The sequence below is a fragment of the Phaseolus vulgaris genome, chromosome 8, assembly GCF_051622355.1.
Source record: "Phaseolus vulgaris cultivar YP4 chromosome 8, ASM5162235v1, whole genome shotgun sequence".
Classification (NCBI taxonomy): domain Eukaryota; kingdom Viridiplantae; phylum Streptophyta; class Magnoliopsida; order Fabales; family Fabaceae; genus Phaseolus; species Phaseolus vulgaris.
The window spans coordinates 169,669-188,222 of record NC_143505.1 but is presented as its reverse complement, the minus strand read 5'-3'; the positions used below and the strand labels follow the sequence as shown (position 1 = coordinate 188,222).

At 34.6% G+C, this 18,554-nt stretch overlaps 1 protein-coding gene and 2 pseudogenes across 3 annotated transcripts; 1 reads left to right on the top strand and 2 right to left on the bottom strand.

Annotated features, from left to right (window-relative positions):
* Positions 1-793: 793 nt before the first annotated feature.
* Positions 794-4,605, bottom strand: LOC137823942 (uncharacterized; annotated as a pseudogene). Its single transcript, XR_016514777.1, has 6 exons — positions 4,426-4,605; positions 4,247-4,289; positions 3,767-3,868; positions 2,509-3,704; positions 1,186-2,344; positions 794-1,101 (listed from the first exon to the last, which is right to left on the bottom strand). The product of XR_016514777.1 is annotated as an uncharacterized LOC137823942 (transcript).
* A 3,278-nt stretch (positions 4,606-7,883) lies between these two features.
* Positions 7,884-10,066, top strand: LOC137823427 (putative receptor-like protein kinase At2g39360). The gene is made up of 2 exons (XM_090293554.1): positions 7,884-7,984; positions 8,180-10,066. The coding sequence occupies exons 1-2, from the start codon at positions 7,884-7,886 to the stop codon at positions 9,930-9,932; spliced, it is 1,854 nt and encodes a 617-aa protein (XP_090149680.1). The 3' UTR covers positions 9,933-10,066.
* Positions 10,067-12,581: 2,515 nt separating this feature from the next.
* Positions 12,582-16,110, bottom strand: LOC137823450 (uncharacterized; annotated as a pseudogene). Its single transcript, XR_016514753.1, has 5 exons — positions 16,052-16,110; positions 15,572-15,673; positions 14,314-15,509; positions 12,991-14,149; positions 12,582-12,906 (listed from the first exon to the last, which is right to left on the bottom strand). The product of XR_016514753.1 is annotated as an uncharacterized LOC137823450 (transcript).
* Between the last annotated feature and the right edge of the window lie 2,444 nt (positions 16,111-18,554).

Genomic DNA, 18,554 nt, shown 5'->3' with positions numbered 1-18,554 from the left:
ACAAATTTCTTAAAAAATATTGCTATTTATGAGACCTGCAGATAGATCCTTACATCCACCCGTACCAATGGGATCCTTCACGTAAACTATTTGATCCCGAATTTTCTCTTTATAAACATAGTAACTACAATTTATAATCCCATTTTACAACACATTTTTTGGGCCTTTTCTTTTGGTATTCCTCCCTCCCTCCTTTTCAACTTGGTTTTATAACATGCGAAGCAACTGATTGTGCATTAGAACACAAACCCAAACCCAAACTATCTATTAACTTCAGTTATAAAGGACAAAGAAAAGACCTTGCATCAATGCGTTTTATACTTAATGCTGACGATTCGAACAACCAATTGGTGTTAGTCTAGTTTATAGTACCGCCATACTTTGATATGAATTAAAACATCCAATCAATGTCTACTTGATAAAAAGTTCTTCCCTTATATGTACTTCTACAGGAGTTTTTGCTTGTGCAGATTCGAGCACTTGATGCTGTAGCATTCAATACATGCTTTGTATTATGAGAAATTCTAGGATATCCTCAGAAATTTAAGGGTTTTCTTCTATACAAATTTAAATGTGCCCAAACTCATTTAAATATTGGTCCAAAAAACATACGGACCAAAACCCATTCAGTTCTAAAGATATCCTGCTAACCCCTCTTGTAATATTAAGTAGTCTGTGATCTGCACATCAGGAACAAAAATGTTTCCTGGTGACGTCACTCGTACGCACGAAACAATTAATTTGTATAATCTGTACAGATAACAAATTAATCAATGTTTTGTTCGGGGGAAAATAAATTAAAAGACATATTTCTTGTTGCAGAGATTACATTAAGTATATAATTGAAGTTACACAGCCTAGCATAAACCAAATTTCATACCTGAGAAGGAAACGAAACCTAACCTGGAGGTTATAGTGGCGAATTTGGCATTAATTAGTCCTCAATAACATTTACATAATTATTTTTGTGTGTGGAAACAATGACCTAAAATGTTCCATACGATTAACATATGAAGTTTCCCAAGAACGAGATTCAGCACTGCAGTATCTCGACCATTGCAAAGCAGTGGGAGGTAATGCAGACTCAGCCTTCAAAGCAACCTGCATGTTAGTCAAAATAAAACAAAGTCAGCAACTTAAATTAAATAAAAGATTTAATTTCAAACAAAATTAATCACATCATACCTGTACAAAGTGACAATCATGCACCAACCCAATGGCAATAAGGCGGTGCCTTGACTGAGATAATGGTGGTCGTCCTCTAAGAGGGAAAAATGTCATGGACTCCTTCAAGGATAAAGAGACTAGAACAACGTTATATCTTGAGGCAATTACATAACCCATATCTGGTATGGTCATCCACTTTTTAATAGATGTCTCCTTGTCAACATACAAAGATTGCCTCAGTTCAGCCACTCGTTCATTGCTACCAAAGAGTTTGGCGTAAATATCTTGCCACTGTTGAAGCTCTCTAATCAAATCCTGACGAACTAAAGCCCATGATTCCTCACCCATACCAAGTTGAGCAGCAACAGCACGATAACCACAATTTGAATCCGCTTTCACATCGATAATTTCTTCAATAAACGGATGGATCTGAATCGGAAATTGGTCCATCATTGGCAGAACTCTTCTTCGTTTAGACTCGTGGACTATTTGATGAGAGGAAGGGCAAGATGAAGTGCCACTATGGGTAGGATGCATTGCATCAACATGCTCCCGATGTGAAAGATCACAATGAATTGATCTATCTCTTTTTGACCCTGGAGCACGCTTTATTCTTACCATTTTAGGAGTTGGACACTTTGAAGCTGTATCAGGAAATGCTAGTTCATGCAATTTAGCCTTTAGAATAATTTTCCCAGCACAATCAAGTTCCTGAAATCTCTGGAGCAAAGCATCCAACTCAGGTTGCAATGACAACTCAAACTCCTTGTCATCCATTCCTCGATCAATAAAGTTTAACTTCTTCCAATGAACATGAATTGCCTCCAAGGGAATAGGATGGCACATAGTACTGTAACTAGCAAGTTCACATGCACAAGGAAGACCATGTGTAGTTCTAACTATGCAACAACATTTAGAACTATCAGTACCAACAGTCTTAACTCGATCATACTCGTCAGTTATATGACTCAATGCACTCCTTGATACAAATCCTTGCAGTTTGATGTATACTGGAGTATTTTGCATATGATCCACTACATTTATGCTTTTCTCAAATGACGACTTAATCTCTGTGTGTTGCAAAGTAATCATGTCATTCATAGCATCCCAATAACTACACATATCAGTTTTGCTATCTTGAAGCAAATTCTTTAACTTACAATTTGTTGCCTCAACCCTGTCGAGTAAAACATTATAATAATATTTAACATAATAAGTAGATTAATAATATTATAATAGTCTTGACAAACAACTGTACTAATAATTAAATTAATAATTAGTATATGTATACTTTTAATATATTTGTCAAGATGAATTATTAAATTATAAGTTCAGGCATACCTATTCGTTGTCGTGTTACCCAAATGCATCACCTGATTTGTCCATGAAGTGACAAACTTTTCCTTGTGTGGGATCAGCCACATCTTTTTCACATATTCACAAAAACTAGGAAAACCTGAGCAAACTTTTTCAAATAATGCCAGACGCTGGATATATTCATTCTCATTAGAAGAATTCACAACAACATCCCATGCATCCATCACCAAGTCTTGTTTCTCCTTTGGATGGACTATCGACATGCATTTGGCCTTCACATTCTTGTTGATATGAATCCGACATAACAAATTAGAAGAGCTTGGAAAGACAACTTGCACTGCATTCATCAAAGAAATGTCTCTGTCAGTCACAATCACCTGAGGTATGTCTTCATCTTTAACAATCAATCCTCTTAACTTCTGTAGTACCCAAGTGAAGTTGTCAGCTCGCTCAGACTCCACAAAAGCAAATGCCACAGAGAATGTTAACTCTGTTGAAGTAATGCCAACAATCTCAAGCAGTGGCAATGGATACCTAGTGGTTGTATAAATACTATCAATTATCAAGACAGTGTTGAAAGCACCCAGAAGTTTAATGGCATCTGGATGTGTCCAGAATATATCTCTGATAACATTGGAGTCATCCACCTTTCTATGCCAATACACATACCGCTCACGTTCCAATAATTTCAGTAGGTATTGCATTTCTAAACCTTTTTGAGAGGATCGATAAGCCTGTCGAGCATTGTAAATCTGCTTGATAGTAGTGACATTATCCATGTTATAATCTTTCAATGTCAATAGTATATCTTTTGGCTTCATCATGTTCTTTGTCATATCATCAACCAAAGACTTCTCTTCAGCACTCAACCGGCCTGCATATGGATGACCTGCTAATGTTTCCTCTAAGTCATGATTGTGACAACCACACATTACCTTAACAATCCATCCTTCAGCCTTTTTCAAAGCTTTTCCCCTTAACCTGAAGGGACACTCACATTTTCTAGTACCATTTACCTTTCGGGATAATGCATTCTTGTATGGTCCTCTATATTTTCCACTTCTATCGCAACCCAAAATTATAAATGTCTTCCTTTGATTACGCCTTGTAGTTCTTGTAGGTTTTGTAGATGTCTCTGATCTCAAAATAATAAGGACAAATCCATTCTCTTTTGCAACATCTCGAGCCCAATTTAACATTGCATCTCGAGAAGGAAAAACCTGAAAATATAAATAATTTAACAAGGCAATAACTTAACAAAAATAATTTATTGTTCAGTTACCTCTGTAGTGTTAAATGCATCACTACAATCAACAGACTTATTTGTTGCCCCATCAATTAGCATATTCACATCCTTAGACATCTTATCAACACAATCTTCCACCTTTGGTCACAAATAAAAATAAAATTAAAAAAGATAAACATCTTGAAAAAATTATAGCAAAGTTGTCCTAGAAATTTATATTTGAAAGTATTAACATAAAAAAGAACGTGCAGATTTAGGGTCTATTTAGAAAGTAGCCATCCCATGCAGCTCATTATAAAAAACTGCAAATTTAGCACGTATACAAAACCATAAAAAGGGGAAGAGTAAAAGAATTTGATTCCAAGCTACATTAAAAAAAAACAAGCAAATGATCATTAGCCAAACAAATTAATTTGTCTCAATAGAAAATGAGATAAAAATTATGTAGAAAGTAACACAATGGAGATAAAATTATTCGTGTTACTACATTTTTTCCAAAACAATATTTTCACACACCTGATTTTCTGAAATTGAAGATGTGCCTTCGAATTTCTTCAACCTTCCCCGAGCCGCAATTTAGAATATCAATGTGGAGATAGATACGGAAATTTGAGGATCAAAAGTTATCACAGATTCGAGAGAAATCTAAAGTGAAAAGCGAAGATAAGTGAAAAGCGAGGGTGGGAGAGTGAAACCTGGTCGCGCAACTTCTTCTTAACCAAGAACGGCGAAACCTCCGCCTCCTCACCGAGAGCGTCTTTCACCTTCGAACTCTCACCGATTCAAACATCCAAGGGTTTACTGTTAGGGTTTCTAAGATTTGAGAGGGGATTTGGGGGAGAAGAAAGAAGATGCGCCTTAGTGATTGTGGGGGTGAGAAAAAAATTTCAATTTACACAGATTTTTTTTATATATGTGGGCCCATTACGTTTTTTTTTTCACATTAAATAAATAGTTAAGATTTATACCGTAGTATTTTAATTTGTCATAAATTACAGTATATGAATTTTTTATTTTTTTCACTAATACTGTTATAAATATATGCAGAAAAATATAAATTTATAATAAAATTATATATATATATATATTATTAATGTGTTATAAATATATTACATTATTTTTTTTGTAATTTTTTTAAAACTCAAAATTATTGATACTATGTCACTGACACTCATATAGTTTATTTTGTTCTTTTAAGAAAGCAAACCTAGTTAGTGAAACCAATTATCATTTGGTTTAAGTATATTTGAGTTGCACATGTGATACATGAGTGCATATTTTCTATTATTATTATTTTTTATATATATATTTATAAATTTAATTTTTTGATTTTCTACACAATATTAAACCTGATATATGTAAGTTGTACATTATCTAGTTATTGATAGTCTTTATTAGTTAACTGATCATTTATTGTAATCTCTAATATTTTTAATTTATAATTCCCTTTTAAATCCTTTCCCAGTCAAGTAACTTTTTTTTAGAAATGCACAATTTTTATATTTTTAAGTGAACACATTTTTTAAAACATTGTTAAAACTACCTCCTTTTTTTAATTTTTAAAATCTATCAATTTGCTACTTCTTTCCCAAAGCTTCTTAATTATTGTTTTGTTTTTACCTTTACCCGAATTTAGGAAATAAATTATGGTTAAGTTTTTTCTTGTTGTATATTTTTTCACAGTCTTTAAATATAGGTATATACAATTTCACACACAAACGAACATTCATTTTAGGCCTGACAGTGATGAATATATTTTTTATTGTAAATCTTGTGGTACGAATTTGGGGCTCAAATCTCAACAATGACAAATGTCTGGTAAAAATTTCAAACCAAAAGACCCAAGGAATAAGGTGTAGTAAGTCCCAGACAGAGAGTGAAAAAAATAGGTTTTCCGAAAACAACACGTCATGACTTTTATTCCTTATATCTCCTTTTTGTGATTTGTTTATGGTCATGCCTCCTTAGTTGGGTGCAAACAACATATGAAAGTACTTGTTTGAATTTTTTCGAAAATTTTCAACGAAATATGGACTCAGAATAAAATTGCAGAAAATAGGGCGAAATTTCACAAATTTTGGAAGAGGATAGCCTTGGTTTGCACGAAATTTCTGAAAATTCTCCCGAAAAAGTTACGTGGAATTTCCCCGAAAATTTCTGAAAAATAACCAAGGAGATTCTTACGTGCAATTTCAGGAAAAAATTGTTTCGAAAGAATTTTTCAGAAATTTTGTGCAAACCAAGGCTATATCCTCTACCAAAACTTGTGAAATATCGCCCTACTTTCTGCAATTTTATTATGGGTCCGTATTGCGCTGAAAAAATTCACACAAGTACTTTCATATGTTGTTTGCACCCAAGTAAGGAGGTAAGTCCATAAACAAATCACAAAAAGAAGATACGGGGAGGAGAATCGTGGATGTTTTGTTTTCAGAAAACCTGTTTTGTTCACTCTCGGTTTGGGACTTACTACGCCTAACTCCTTGGAAATTTTGGTATGAAATTTTTACCAGACATTTGTCACCGTGTCTATTGCGTTTTGACTGAGATTTGAGCGCCAGATTCGTCCCACAAGAATGGCAATAAAATTTTTATTCATCACTGTCAGGGCTGAAAGGAAGGTTCGTTTGTGTGTGAAACTATTTGATTTTTTTCGTGGGTGGAATACTCATCTGTTCGACCTGAAATTTGTCGCGTTTTTTCCAAAATTCAGTGGTGATTCTTACGTGGAATTTAAGGAAAAAATTATTTCCAGATAATTTTTCAGAAATTTTATGCAAACCAAGGCTATCCTCTACCGAAACTTGTGAAATGCCACCCTACTTTTTACAATTTTATTCTGGGTCCATATTGCACTTAAAAAAATTCACACAAGTGCTTTCATATGTTGTTTGCACCAAGGTAAGGAGGCACGTTCATAAACAAATCACAAAAAAAGAAGATACGGAGAGGAAAAGCCAGAACGTTTTGTTTTCGGAAAACCAGTGTTGTTTACTCTCGGTCTGGGACTTATTACGCCAGACTCCTTGGGTATTTTGGTATGAAATTTTTACTAGACATTTCCTTACTGTGTCTATTGAGTTTTGGATGAGGTTTGAGCCCCAGATTCGTCCCGCGAGATTGGCAATAAATTTTTTATTCGTCACTGCCAAGGCTGAAAGGAAGGTTCGTTTGTGTGTGAAACTGTTTGATTCTTTTCGTGGGTGAATACTCATCCGTTTTACCTGAAATTTGTCGCTTTTTGTTCCAAATTCAGTGGAGATTCTTGGGGGAATTTCAGGGAAAAACTATTCCGGGAGAATTTTTCAGAAATTTTGTGCAAACCAAGGTTATCCTCTACCGAAACTTGTGAAATTCCGACCTAATTTCTGCAATTTCATTATGGGTTCGTATTGCGCTGAAAAAAATTCAAACAAGCACTTTCGTATGTTGTTTGCACCCAAGTAAGGTGGCACGTCCATAAACGAATCACAAAAAGAAGATAAGAAGAGGAAAACCCAGGACGTTTTGTTTTCGGAAAACCGGTTTTGTTCACTCTCGGTCTGGGACTTACTATGCCCTACTCCTTGGGTATTTTGGTCTGAAATTTTTACCAGACATTCGTCACTGTGTCTATTGAGTTTTGACTGAGATTTGAGCCCCAAATTCATCCCACAAGATTGACAATAAATTTTTTATTCATCACTTTCAGGGCCGAAAGGAAGGTTCGTTTGTGTGTGAAACTATTTGATTTTTTTCGTAGGTGAATACTCATCCGTCCCATCTGAAATTTGTCGTGTTTATTCCGAAATTTAGTGGAGATTCTTACGTGGAATTTCAGGAAAAAACTATTTCGGGAGAATTTTTCAGAAATTTTGTACAAACCAAGGCTATCTTCTACCGAAACTTGTGAAATTCCGCCCTACTTTCAGCAATTTTATTCTGGGTCCGTATTGCGCTAAAAAAATTCACACAAGTACTTTCATATGTAGTTTGCACCTAGGTAAGGAGACACGTCCATAAACAAATCACAAAAACAAGATACGGGGAGGAAAAGCCAGGACGTTTTGTTTTCGGAAAACCAATTTTGTTCACTCTCAGTATGGGACTTACTACGCCTAACTCCTTGACTATTTTGGTTTGAAATTTTTACCAGACATTCGTCATTGTGTTTATGGACTTTTGGCTGAGATTTGAGTCCCAGATTCATCCCCAAAGATTGGCTATAAATTTTTTATTCATCACTGCCAGGGCTGACAGGACGGTTCGTTTGGTGTGAAACTGTTTGATTTTTTTCGTGGGTGAATACTCATCCGTTCGACCTGAAATTTGTCGCTTATCGTCCAAAATTCAGTGGAGATTCTTACGTGGAATTTCAGGAAAAAACTATTTTGGGGGAATTTTTCAAAAATTTTGTGCAAACCAAGGCTATACTTTACCGAAACTTGTGAAATTCCCCCAATGTCACAGTAATCTCGTGGATTTTGTGTCCAATGTCACAGCAGTTAATTTTACAGAAACAAACATTACTCTAGATATTGCCCCGTCCAAGGTATACGGGACCGTGACTAGATTGAGAACGGGTTCAGATCCCCGAACAAATGCTAATGTGACATGGCTTTTTAATGTTGATCCCGGCTTTGATTATCTGGTTCGCTTTCATTTTTGTGACATTGTGAGTCTACCTCCAAACACTCTCTTCAACGTTTATATTAACTCTTGGCTTGTTTCTACACTCGATCTTGGTAAACAAACATCAAATAAATTTGGTGCGCCATATTACATGGATGCCGTAACTAGGATTAGTGGCAGCCAAAGGTTAAATGTTAGTGTGGGTACTTTCAGTATAAGTGAAGCATCTTCTCCGGAGGCCATTCTGAATGGGCTGGAGATCATGAAAGTGAGCAACTATAAAGGTAGTCTGGTTCTAGATTCGGAGACAAGTACGACGAAAAGAGTTGGTATCATAGTGGGTTTGGTGACAGGATCCGTGGTTGTTTTTTCGGCTACAGTTATGGCTTTACTTATGCTTTGTAGAAGAAAAAGAAGAAGAAGAAGAAGAAAAAGAAACAATCTCCACACTGGTCATTTAAAAGTTGACCATTTTCCTGTAAGCGAAGTCGTGAATAACAATTATGTTGGTAAAGCCAATTTTCACAACCCGGAAATTGGGTATCGGATACCTCTTACACTGATTCAAGAGGCAACTAATAACTTCAGTGAAGATTTGATCATTGGTGCTGGTGGTTTCGGGAAGGTTTACAAGGGAGTTTTGAAACATGAAACAACAGTAGCTATCAAAAGGGGGTCAAGCCAATCACAACAAGGTCTTGCTGAGTTTCGGACTGAAATTGAGATGTTATCACAGTTTCGTCATCGTCACTTGGTATCATTGATTGGGTATTGTAACGAGCAAAATGAGAGGATCATTGTTTACGAGTACATGGAAAAAGGGAGCCTGAAGGAGTATATGTTCGGGTCAGATGCAGAGAGACCTTGCTTAAGTTGGAGACAGAGGCTTGAGATTTGCATAGGAGCAGCCAGAGGACTACATTATCTTCACACTGGCTCTGCCAAGGCGATAATTCACCGTGATGTCAAAACGGCAAATATCCTGCTTGATGAAAATTTCACGGCCAAAGTTGCCGATTTTGGTCTTTCAAAGACTGGTCCAGAGAGTGATAAGACACATGTCAGTACAGCAGTGAAAGGCAGCTTTGGGTATCTTGATCCAGAATACTTAATAATGCAACAGTTGACCGAAAAATCAGATGTTTACTCTTTTGGGGTGGTGATGTTTGAAGTACTATGTGGAAGACCAGCAATTGATCCATCACTCACAAGGGACAAGGTGAATCTAGTGGATTGGATAATGAAATGGCAGGGGAGAAGCTCAATATATGAAATTATTGATCCTCCCATTGCGGTTGCAGCTCAGATGAACTCAAAGTCACTCCAGATATTCATAGAGATTGCCATAAAATGCTTGTCGGAACACGGAATCAATCGGCCTAACATGGGAGATGTGTTGTGGCACTTGGAATATGCTTTGCGACTAGAAGATGTTGATGACGGATCCAATCATGTTGATGATGTGGCTTCCCAAACTTATAGCTTAGATAATGGATTATCTTCCATGGAATACAGCATGGGAAGTGTAGCAGATTTATCTGGTGTTTCCATGAGCAAGGTGTTTGCCCAAATGGTGAGGGAACACCCTTGAAAACCTACTCAGGAGCATTTCTTTTCTAGCACATCGGTAGGATAATATGTTTGTGCAAGTTGATAGAAAACAACTCTGTTTTATTTATGAAAACTTATCTTCTATATATGGAACAAATCCTAACCCTTCTATCACTTGCTCTATATCATTACATCAGTTATAATATGGAACAAATCCTAACCCTTCTATAATATGTTTGTGCAAGTTGATAGAAAACAACTCTGTTTTATTTATGAAAACTTATCTTCTATATATGGAACAAATCCTAACCCTTCTATATAGGATTGATTGACGACCATAAACTACCAACAATCCTATTAAGTCCATGACCTTATATATCTTAGAGGTCGAAAAACGATCCATAAACAACTTGTCATCGAACTTAAGACCATAAGAACTTCCTTCACACTTAAGACCATAAGAACTTCCTTCACACTTAGCCTTATTGAAAATAAAAAAATTGAAAATATAATTTTTCTATCACTTTAGTATTTTCCTTAGTTATCTTACGTTATGTATTGTTGTTATTTTGATCTCAATTTAGTTCTTAAATATATATTCCAAAATATATTTTTATTTAATATTTTTTTTTGTATTTGATACATTTGAGTAATTAAATTATAGTTTTAAGTATATTTAAGATCGCAATGAAGTTCTTAATTTATAGAGTGGAGGACCGTTGAGATGAATAATTGATTAGTGGAAAATAATTTCCTCTATATATTCTTGTAGCAATCTTGTAACAACTTAAAAAAAAGAGGCTAATTCCAAATTACAGGGAAATGATTAATACTTCGAAGATACTAAACCCATCACTTCAGTCCTAGTTATATTGATAGGTCCAAATTCGATTCAACAGTAAGGAATTTTATCAAATTTTAATCATTTTTTTCTATTTTGTTTGTTAATTAGGTCTTCTACTTCCTCAGATTCTTCCTCTTCAATTCTTTCTCCATCATGTCAATAATGTTGTCGTCATCCCTTTCATGTTCATTTTCTGTTTCTTTTGTAACCTCCATCAATTCGAATATTTTATCATTTGATTATAGATGCAACTCTTTTCTTCTAAGCTTTTGAGTTTCATGACCAGCCTTTAGATTTTCAACTATTTTTGTACGGCTTCTATTACTGTTTGAGTTGATAAAACAACCATATGTCATCAAGAACCAAAGTAGGTATTTCCAGATTTGGTGTCTAGGTGTGTCATTGTTGTTCAAGGGATGAAGAAGATAAAGAGTATACGGATTTAACGTTACTTACTATTTTCGTTAAGGGTTAAATGGTTTTTCGCTAAACATATGGGGTGTAGGTAGAAATTGCCCTTAAAAAACCCATTCAAGTGCCATAACCCACAAGACTTTTGAGGATTTTTGAACATTGTGGCATGTGGATGATATTTGCTTTCTCTTATGCCATCTCTGGAACATCTTAATACGGTTTAGGTGAGTAACTTGCAGTGCTACTGGTTTCGTTTCGTAAGGAATTTTTGGAGGATTGCTTGATTCGTTGATATTTTAGATTGTCACTAGTGATCTTGCAATCAGCTAGTTGTAGTAAAACAAATACATTTCAAAAATATTAATTACACAATCTTGAATGTATAATTTATTGTAATCGGTGAATTTAGAAATTTATACATTCATAATCCGGAAAAATATCGAATACAAATATTTACTTAGAGTCTGTATAATAACAATTTGAACAATCTATCAATTTAAAAGATTTTTTTTTCCTCTGTTAAGATAAAATCCATCAAATTAAGTGAAAATTCATTTTTTTAATTTGTTAACTTTTGTGTATAAAACCTTGCAATATCAGATTTGTGGATGTTCACGGGTTCGACGAAGAAAATCTATAAATTGATAATAATTATACAAATTTCTTAAAAAATATTGCTATTTATGAGACCTGCAGATAGATCCTTACATCCACCCGTACCAATGGGATCCTTCACGTAAACTATTTGATCCCGAATTTTCTCTTTATAAACATAGTAACTACAATTTATAATCCCATTTTACAACACATTTTTTGGGCCTTTTCTTTTGGTATTCCTCCCTCCCTCCTTTTCAACTTGGTTTTATAACATGCGAAGCAACTGATTGTGCATTAGAACACAAACCCAAACCCAAACTATCTATTAACTTCAGTTATAAAGGACAAAGAAAAGACCTTGCATCAATGCGTTTTATACTTAATGCTGACGATTCGAACAACCAATTGGTGTTAGTCTAGTTTATAGTACCGCCATACTTTGATATGAATTAAAACATCCAATCAATGTCTACTTGATAAAAAGTTCTTCCCTTATATGTACTTCTACAGGAGTTTTTGCTTGTGCAGATTCGAGCACTTGATGCTGTAGCATTCAATACATGCTTTGTATTATGAGAAATTCTAGGATATCCTCAGAAATTTAAGGGTTTTCTTCTATACAAATTTAAATGTGCCCAAACTCATTTAAATATTGGTCCAAAAAACATACGGACCAAAACCCATTCAGTTCTAAAGATATCCTGCTAACCCCTCTTGTAATATTAAGTAGTCTGTGATCTGCACATCAGGAACAAAAATGTTTCCTGGTGACGTCACTCGTACGCACGAAACAATTAATTTGTATAATCTGTACAGATAACAAATTAATCAATGTTTTGTTCGGGGGAAAATAAATTAAAAGACATATTTCTTGTTGCAGAGATTACATTAAGTATATAATTGAAGTTACACAGCCTAGCATAAACCAAATTTCATACCTGAGAAGGAAACGAAACCTAACCTGGAGGTTATAGTGGCGAATTTGGCATTAATTAGTCCTCAATAACATTTACATAATTATTTTTGTGTGTGGAAACAATGACCTAAAATGTTCCATACGATTAACATATGAAGTTTCCCAAGAACGAGATTCAGCACTGCAGTATCTCGACCATTGCAAAGCAGTGGGAGGTAATGCAGACTCAGCCTTCAAAGCAACCTGCATGTTAGTCAAAATAAAACAAAGTCAGCAACTTAAATTAAATAAAAGATTTAATTTCAAACAAAATTAATCACATCATACCTGTACAAAGTGACAATCATGCACCAACCCAATGGCAATAAGGCGGTGCCTTGACTGAGATAATGGTGGTCGTCCTCTAAGAGGGAAAAATGTCATGGACTCCTTCAAGGATAAAGAGACTAGAACAACGTTATATCTTGAGGCAATTACATAACCCATATCTGGTATGGTCATCCACTTTTTAATAGATGTCTCCTTGTCAACATACAAAGATTGCCTCAGTTCAGCCACTCGTTCATTGCTACCAAAGAGTTTGGCGTAAATATCTTGCCACTGTTGAAGCTCTCTAATCAAATCCTGACGAACTAAAGCCCATGATTCCTCACCCATACCAAGTTGAGCAGCAACAGCACGATAACCACAATTTGAATCCGCTTTCACATCGATAATTTCTTCAATAAACGGATGGATCTGAATCGGAAATTGGTCCATCATTGGCAGAACTCTTCTTCGTTTAGACTCGTGGACTATTTGATGAGAGGAAGGGCAAGATGAAGTGCCACTATGGGTAGGATGCATTGCATCAACATGCTCCCGATGTGAAAGATCACAATGAATTGATCTATCTCTTTTTGACCCTGGAGCACGCTTTATTCTTACCATTTTAGGAGTTGGACACTTTGAAGCTGTATCAGGAAATGCTAGTTCATGCAATTTAGCCTTTAGAATAATTTTCCCAGCACAATCAAGTTCCTGAAATCTCTGGAGCAAAGCATCCAACTCAGGTTGCAATGACAACTCAAACTCCTTGTCATCCATTCCTCGATCAATAAAGTTTAACTTCTTCCAATGAACATGAATTGCCTCCAAGGGAATAGGATGGCACATAGTACTGTAACTAGCAAGTTCACATGCACAAGGAAGACCATGTGTAGTTCTAACTATGCAACAACATTTAGAACTATCAGTACCAACAGTCTTAACTCGATCATACTCGTCAGTTATATGACTCAATGCACTCCTTGATACAAATCCTTGCAGTTTGATGTATACTGGAGTATTTTGCATATGATCCACTACATTTATGCTTTTCTCAAATGACGACTTAATCTCTGTGTGTTGCAAAGTAATCATGTCATTCATAGCATCCCAATAACTACACATATCAGTTTTGCTATCTTGAAGCAAATTCTTTAACTTACAATTTGTTGCCTCAACCCTGTCGAGTAAAACATTATAATAATATTTAACATAATAAGTAGATTAATAATATTATAATAGTCTTGACAAACAACTGTACTAATAATTAAATTAATAATTAGTATATGTATACTTTTAATATATTTGTCAAGATGAATTATTAAATTATAAGTTCAGGCATACCTATTCGTTGTCGTGTTACCCAAATGCATCACCTGATTTGTCCATGAAGTGACAAACTTTTCCTTGTGTGGGATCAGCCACATCTTTTTCACATATTCACAAAAACTAGGAAAACCTGAGCAAACTTTTTCAAATAATGCCAGACGCTGGATATATTCATTCTCATTAGAAGAATTCACAACAACATCCCATGCATCCATCACCAAGTCTTGTTTCTCCTTTGGATGGACTATCGACATGCATTTGGCCTTCACATTCTTGTTGATATGAATCCGACATAACAAATTAGAAGAGCTTGGAAAGACAACTTGCACTGCATTCATCAAAGAAATGTCTCTGTCAGTCACAATCACCTGAGGTATGTCTTCATCTTTAACAATCAATCCTCTTAACTTCTGTAGTACCCAAGTGAAGTTGTCAGCTCGCTCAGACTCCACAAAAGCAAATGCCACAGAGAATGTTAACTCTGTTGAAGTAATGCCAACAATCTCAAGCAGTGGCAATGGATACCTAGTGGTTGTATAAATACTATCAATTATCAAGACAGTGTTGAAAGCACCCAGAAGTTTAATGGCATCTGGATGTGTCCAGAATATATCTCTGATAACATTGGAGTCATCCACCTTTCTATGCCAATACACATACCGCTCACGTTCCAATAATTTCAGTAGGTATTGCATTTCTAAACCTTTTTGAGAGGATCGATAAGCCTGTCGAGCATTGTAAATCTGCTTGATAGTAGTGACATTATCCATGTTATAATCTTTCAATGTCAATAGTATATCTTTTGGCTTCATCATGTTCTTTGTCATATCATCAACCAAAGACTTCTCTTCAGCACTCAACCGGCCTGCATATGGATGACCTGCTAATGTTTCCTCTAAGTCATGATTGTGACAACCACACATTACCTTAACAATCCATCCTTCAGCCTTTTTCAAAGCTTTTCCCCTTAACCTGAAGGGACACTCACATTTTCTAGTACCATTTACCTTTCGGGATAATGCATTCTTGTATGGTCCTCTATATTTTCCACTTCTATCGCAACCCAAAATTATAAATGTCTTCCTTTGATTACGCCTTGTAGTTCTTGTAGGTTTTGTAGATGTCTCTGATCTCAAAATAATAAGGACAAATCCATTCTCTTTTGCAACATCTCGAGCCCAATTTAACATTGCATCTCGAGAAGGAAAAACCTGAAAATATAAATAATTTAACAAGGCAATAACTTAACAAAAATAATTTATTGTTCAGTTACCTCTGTAGTGTTAAATGCATCACTACAATCAACAGACTTATTTGTTGCCCCATCAATTAGCATATTCACATCCTTAGACATCTTATCAACACAATCTTCCACCTTTGGTCACAAATAAAAATAAAATTAAAAAAGATAAACATCTTGAAAAAATTATAGCAAAGTTGTCCTAGAAATTTATATTTGAAAGTATTAACATAAAAAAGAACGTGCAGATTTAGGGTCTATTTAGAAAGTAGCCATCCCATGCAGCTCATTATAAAAAACTGCAAATTTAGCACGTATACAAAACCATAAAAAGGGGAAGAGTAAAAGAATTTGATTCCAAGCTACATTAAAAAAAAACAAGCAAATGATCATTAGCCAAACAAATTAATTTGTCTCAATAGAAAATGAGATAAAAATTATGTAGAAAGTAACACAATGGAGATAAAATTATTCGTGTTACTACATTTTTTCCAAAACAATATTTTCACACACCTGATTTTCTGAAATTGAAGATGTGCCTTCGAATTTCTTCAACCTTCCCCGAGCCGCAATTTAGAATATCAATGTGGAGATAGATACGGAAATTTGAGGATCAAAAGTTATCACAGATTCGAGAGAAATCTAAAGTGAAAAGCGAAGATAAGTGAAAAGCGAGGGTGGGAGAGTGAAACCTGGTCGCGCAACTTCTTCTTAACCAAGAACGGCGAAACCTCCGCCTCCTCACCGAGAGCGTCTTTCACCTTCGAACTCTCACCGATTCAAACATCCAAGGGTTTACTGTTAGGGTTTCTAAGATTTGAGAGGGGATTTGGGGGAGAAGAAAGAAGATGCGCCTTAGTGATTGTGGGGGTGAGAAAAAAATTTCAATTTACACAGATTTTTTTTATATATGTGGGCCCATTACGTTTTTTTTTTCACATTAAATAAATAGTTAAGATTTATACCGTAGTATTTTAATTTGTCATAAATTACAGTATATGAATTTTTTATTTTTTTCACTAATACTGTTATAAATATATGCAGAAAAATATAAATTTATAATAAAATTATATATATATATATATATATTATTAATGTGTTATAAATATATTACATTATTTTTTTTGTAATTTTTTTAAAACTCAAAATTATTGATACTATGTCACTGACACTCATATAGTTTATTTTGTTCTTTTAAGAAAGCAAACCTAGTTAGTGAAACCAATTATCATTTGGTTTAAGTATATTTGAGTTGCACATGTGATACATGAGTGCATATTTTCTATTATTATTATTTTTTATATATATATTTATAAATTTAATTTTTTGATTTTCTACACAATATTAAACCTGATATATGTAAGTTGTACATTATCTAGTTATTGATAGTCTTTATTAGTTAACTGATCATTTATTGTAATCTCTAATATTTTTAATTTATAATTCCCTTTTAAATCCTTTCCCAGTCAAGTAACTTTTTTTTAGAAATGCACAATTTTTATATTTTTAAGTGAACACATTTTTTAAAACATTGTTAAAACTACCTCCTTTTTTTAATTTTTAAAATCTATCAATTTGCTACTTCTTTCCAAAGCTTCTTAATTATTGTTTTGTTTTTACCTTTACCCGAATTTAGGAAATAAATTATGGTTAAGTTTTTTCTTGTTGTATATTTTTTCACAGTCTTTAAATATAGGTATATACAATTTCACACACAAACGAACATTCATTTTAGGCCTGACAGTGATGAATATATTTTTTATTGTAAATCTTGTGGTACGAATTTGGGGCTCAAATCTCAACAATGACAAATGTCTGGTAAAAATTTCAAACCAAAAGACCCAAGGAATAAGGTGTAGTAAGTCCCAGACAGAGAGTGAAAAAAATAGGTTTTCCGAAAACAACACGTCATGACTTTTATTCCTTATATCTCCTTTTTGTGATTTGTTTATGGTCGTGCCTCCTTAGTTGGGTGCAAACAACATATGAAAGTACTTGTTTGAATTTTTTCGAAAATTTTCAACGAAATATGGACTCAGAATAAAATTGCAGAAAATAGGGCGAAATTTCACAAATTTTGGAAGAGGATAGTCTTGGTTTGCACGAAATTTATGAAAATTCTCCCGAAATAGTTACGTGGAATTTCCCCGAAAATTTCTGAAAAATAACCAAGGAGATTCTTACGTGCAATTTCAGGAAAAAGCTATTTCGAAAGAATTTTTCAGAAATTTTGTGCAAACCAAGGCTATTCTCTACCAAAACTTGTGAAATATCGCCCTACTTTCTGCAATTTTATTATGGGTCCGTATTGCGCTGAAAAAATTCACACAAGTACTTTCATATCTTGTTTGCACCCAAGTAAGGAGGTACGTCCATAAACAAATCACAAAAAGAAGATACGGGGAGGAGAATCGTGGATGTTTTGTTTTCAGAAAACCTGTTTTGTTCACTCTCGGTTTGGGACTTACTACGCCTAACTCCTTGGAAATTTTGGTATGAAATTTTTACCAGACATTTGTCACCGTGTCTATTGCGTTTTGACTGAGATTTGAGCGCCAGATTCGTCCCACAAGAATGGCAATAAAATTTTTATTCATCACTGTCAGGGCTGAAAGGAAGGTTCGTTTGTGTGTGAAACTATTTGATTTTTTTCGTGGGTGAATACTCATCTGTTCGACCTGAAATTTGTCGCGTTTTTTCTGAAATTCAATGGTGATTCTTACGTGGAATTTAAGGAAAAAATTATTTCCAGATAATTTTTCAGAAATTTTATGCAAACCAAGGCTATCCTCTACCGAAACTTGTGAAATGCCACCCTACTTTTTACAATTATATTATGGGTCCGTATTGCACTGAAAAAAATTCACACAAGTGCTTTCATATGTTGTTTGCACCAAGGTAAGGAGGCACGTTCATAAACAAATCACAAAAAAAGAAGATACGGAGAGGAAAAGCTAGAACGTTTTGTTTTCGGAAAACCAGTGTTGTTTACTCTCGGTTTGGGACTTACTACGCC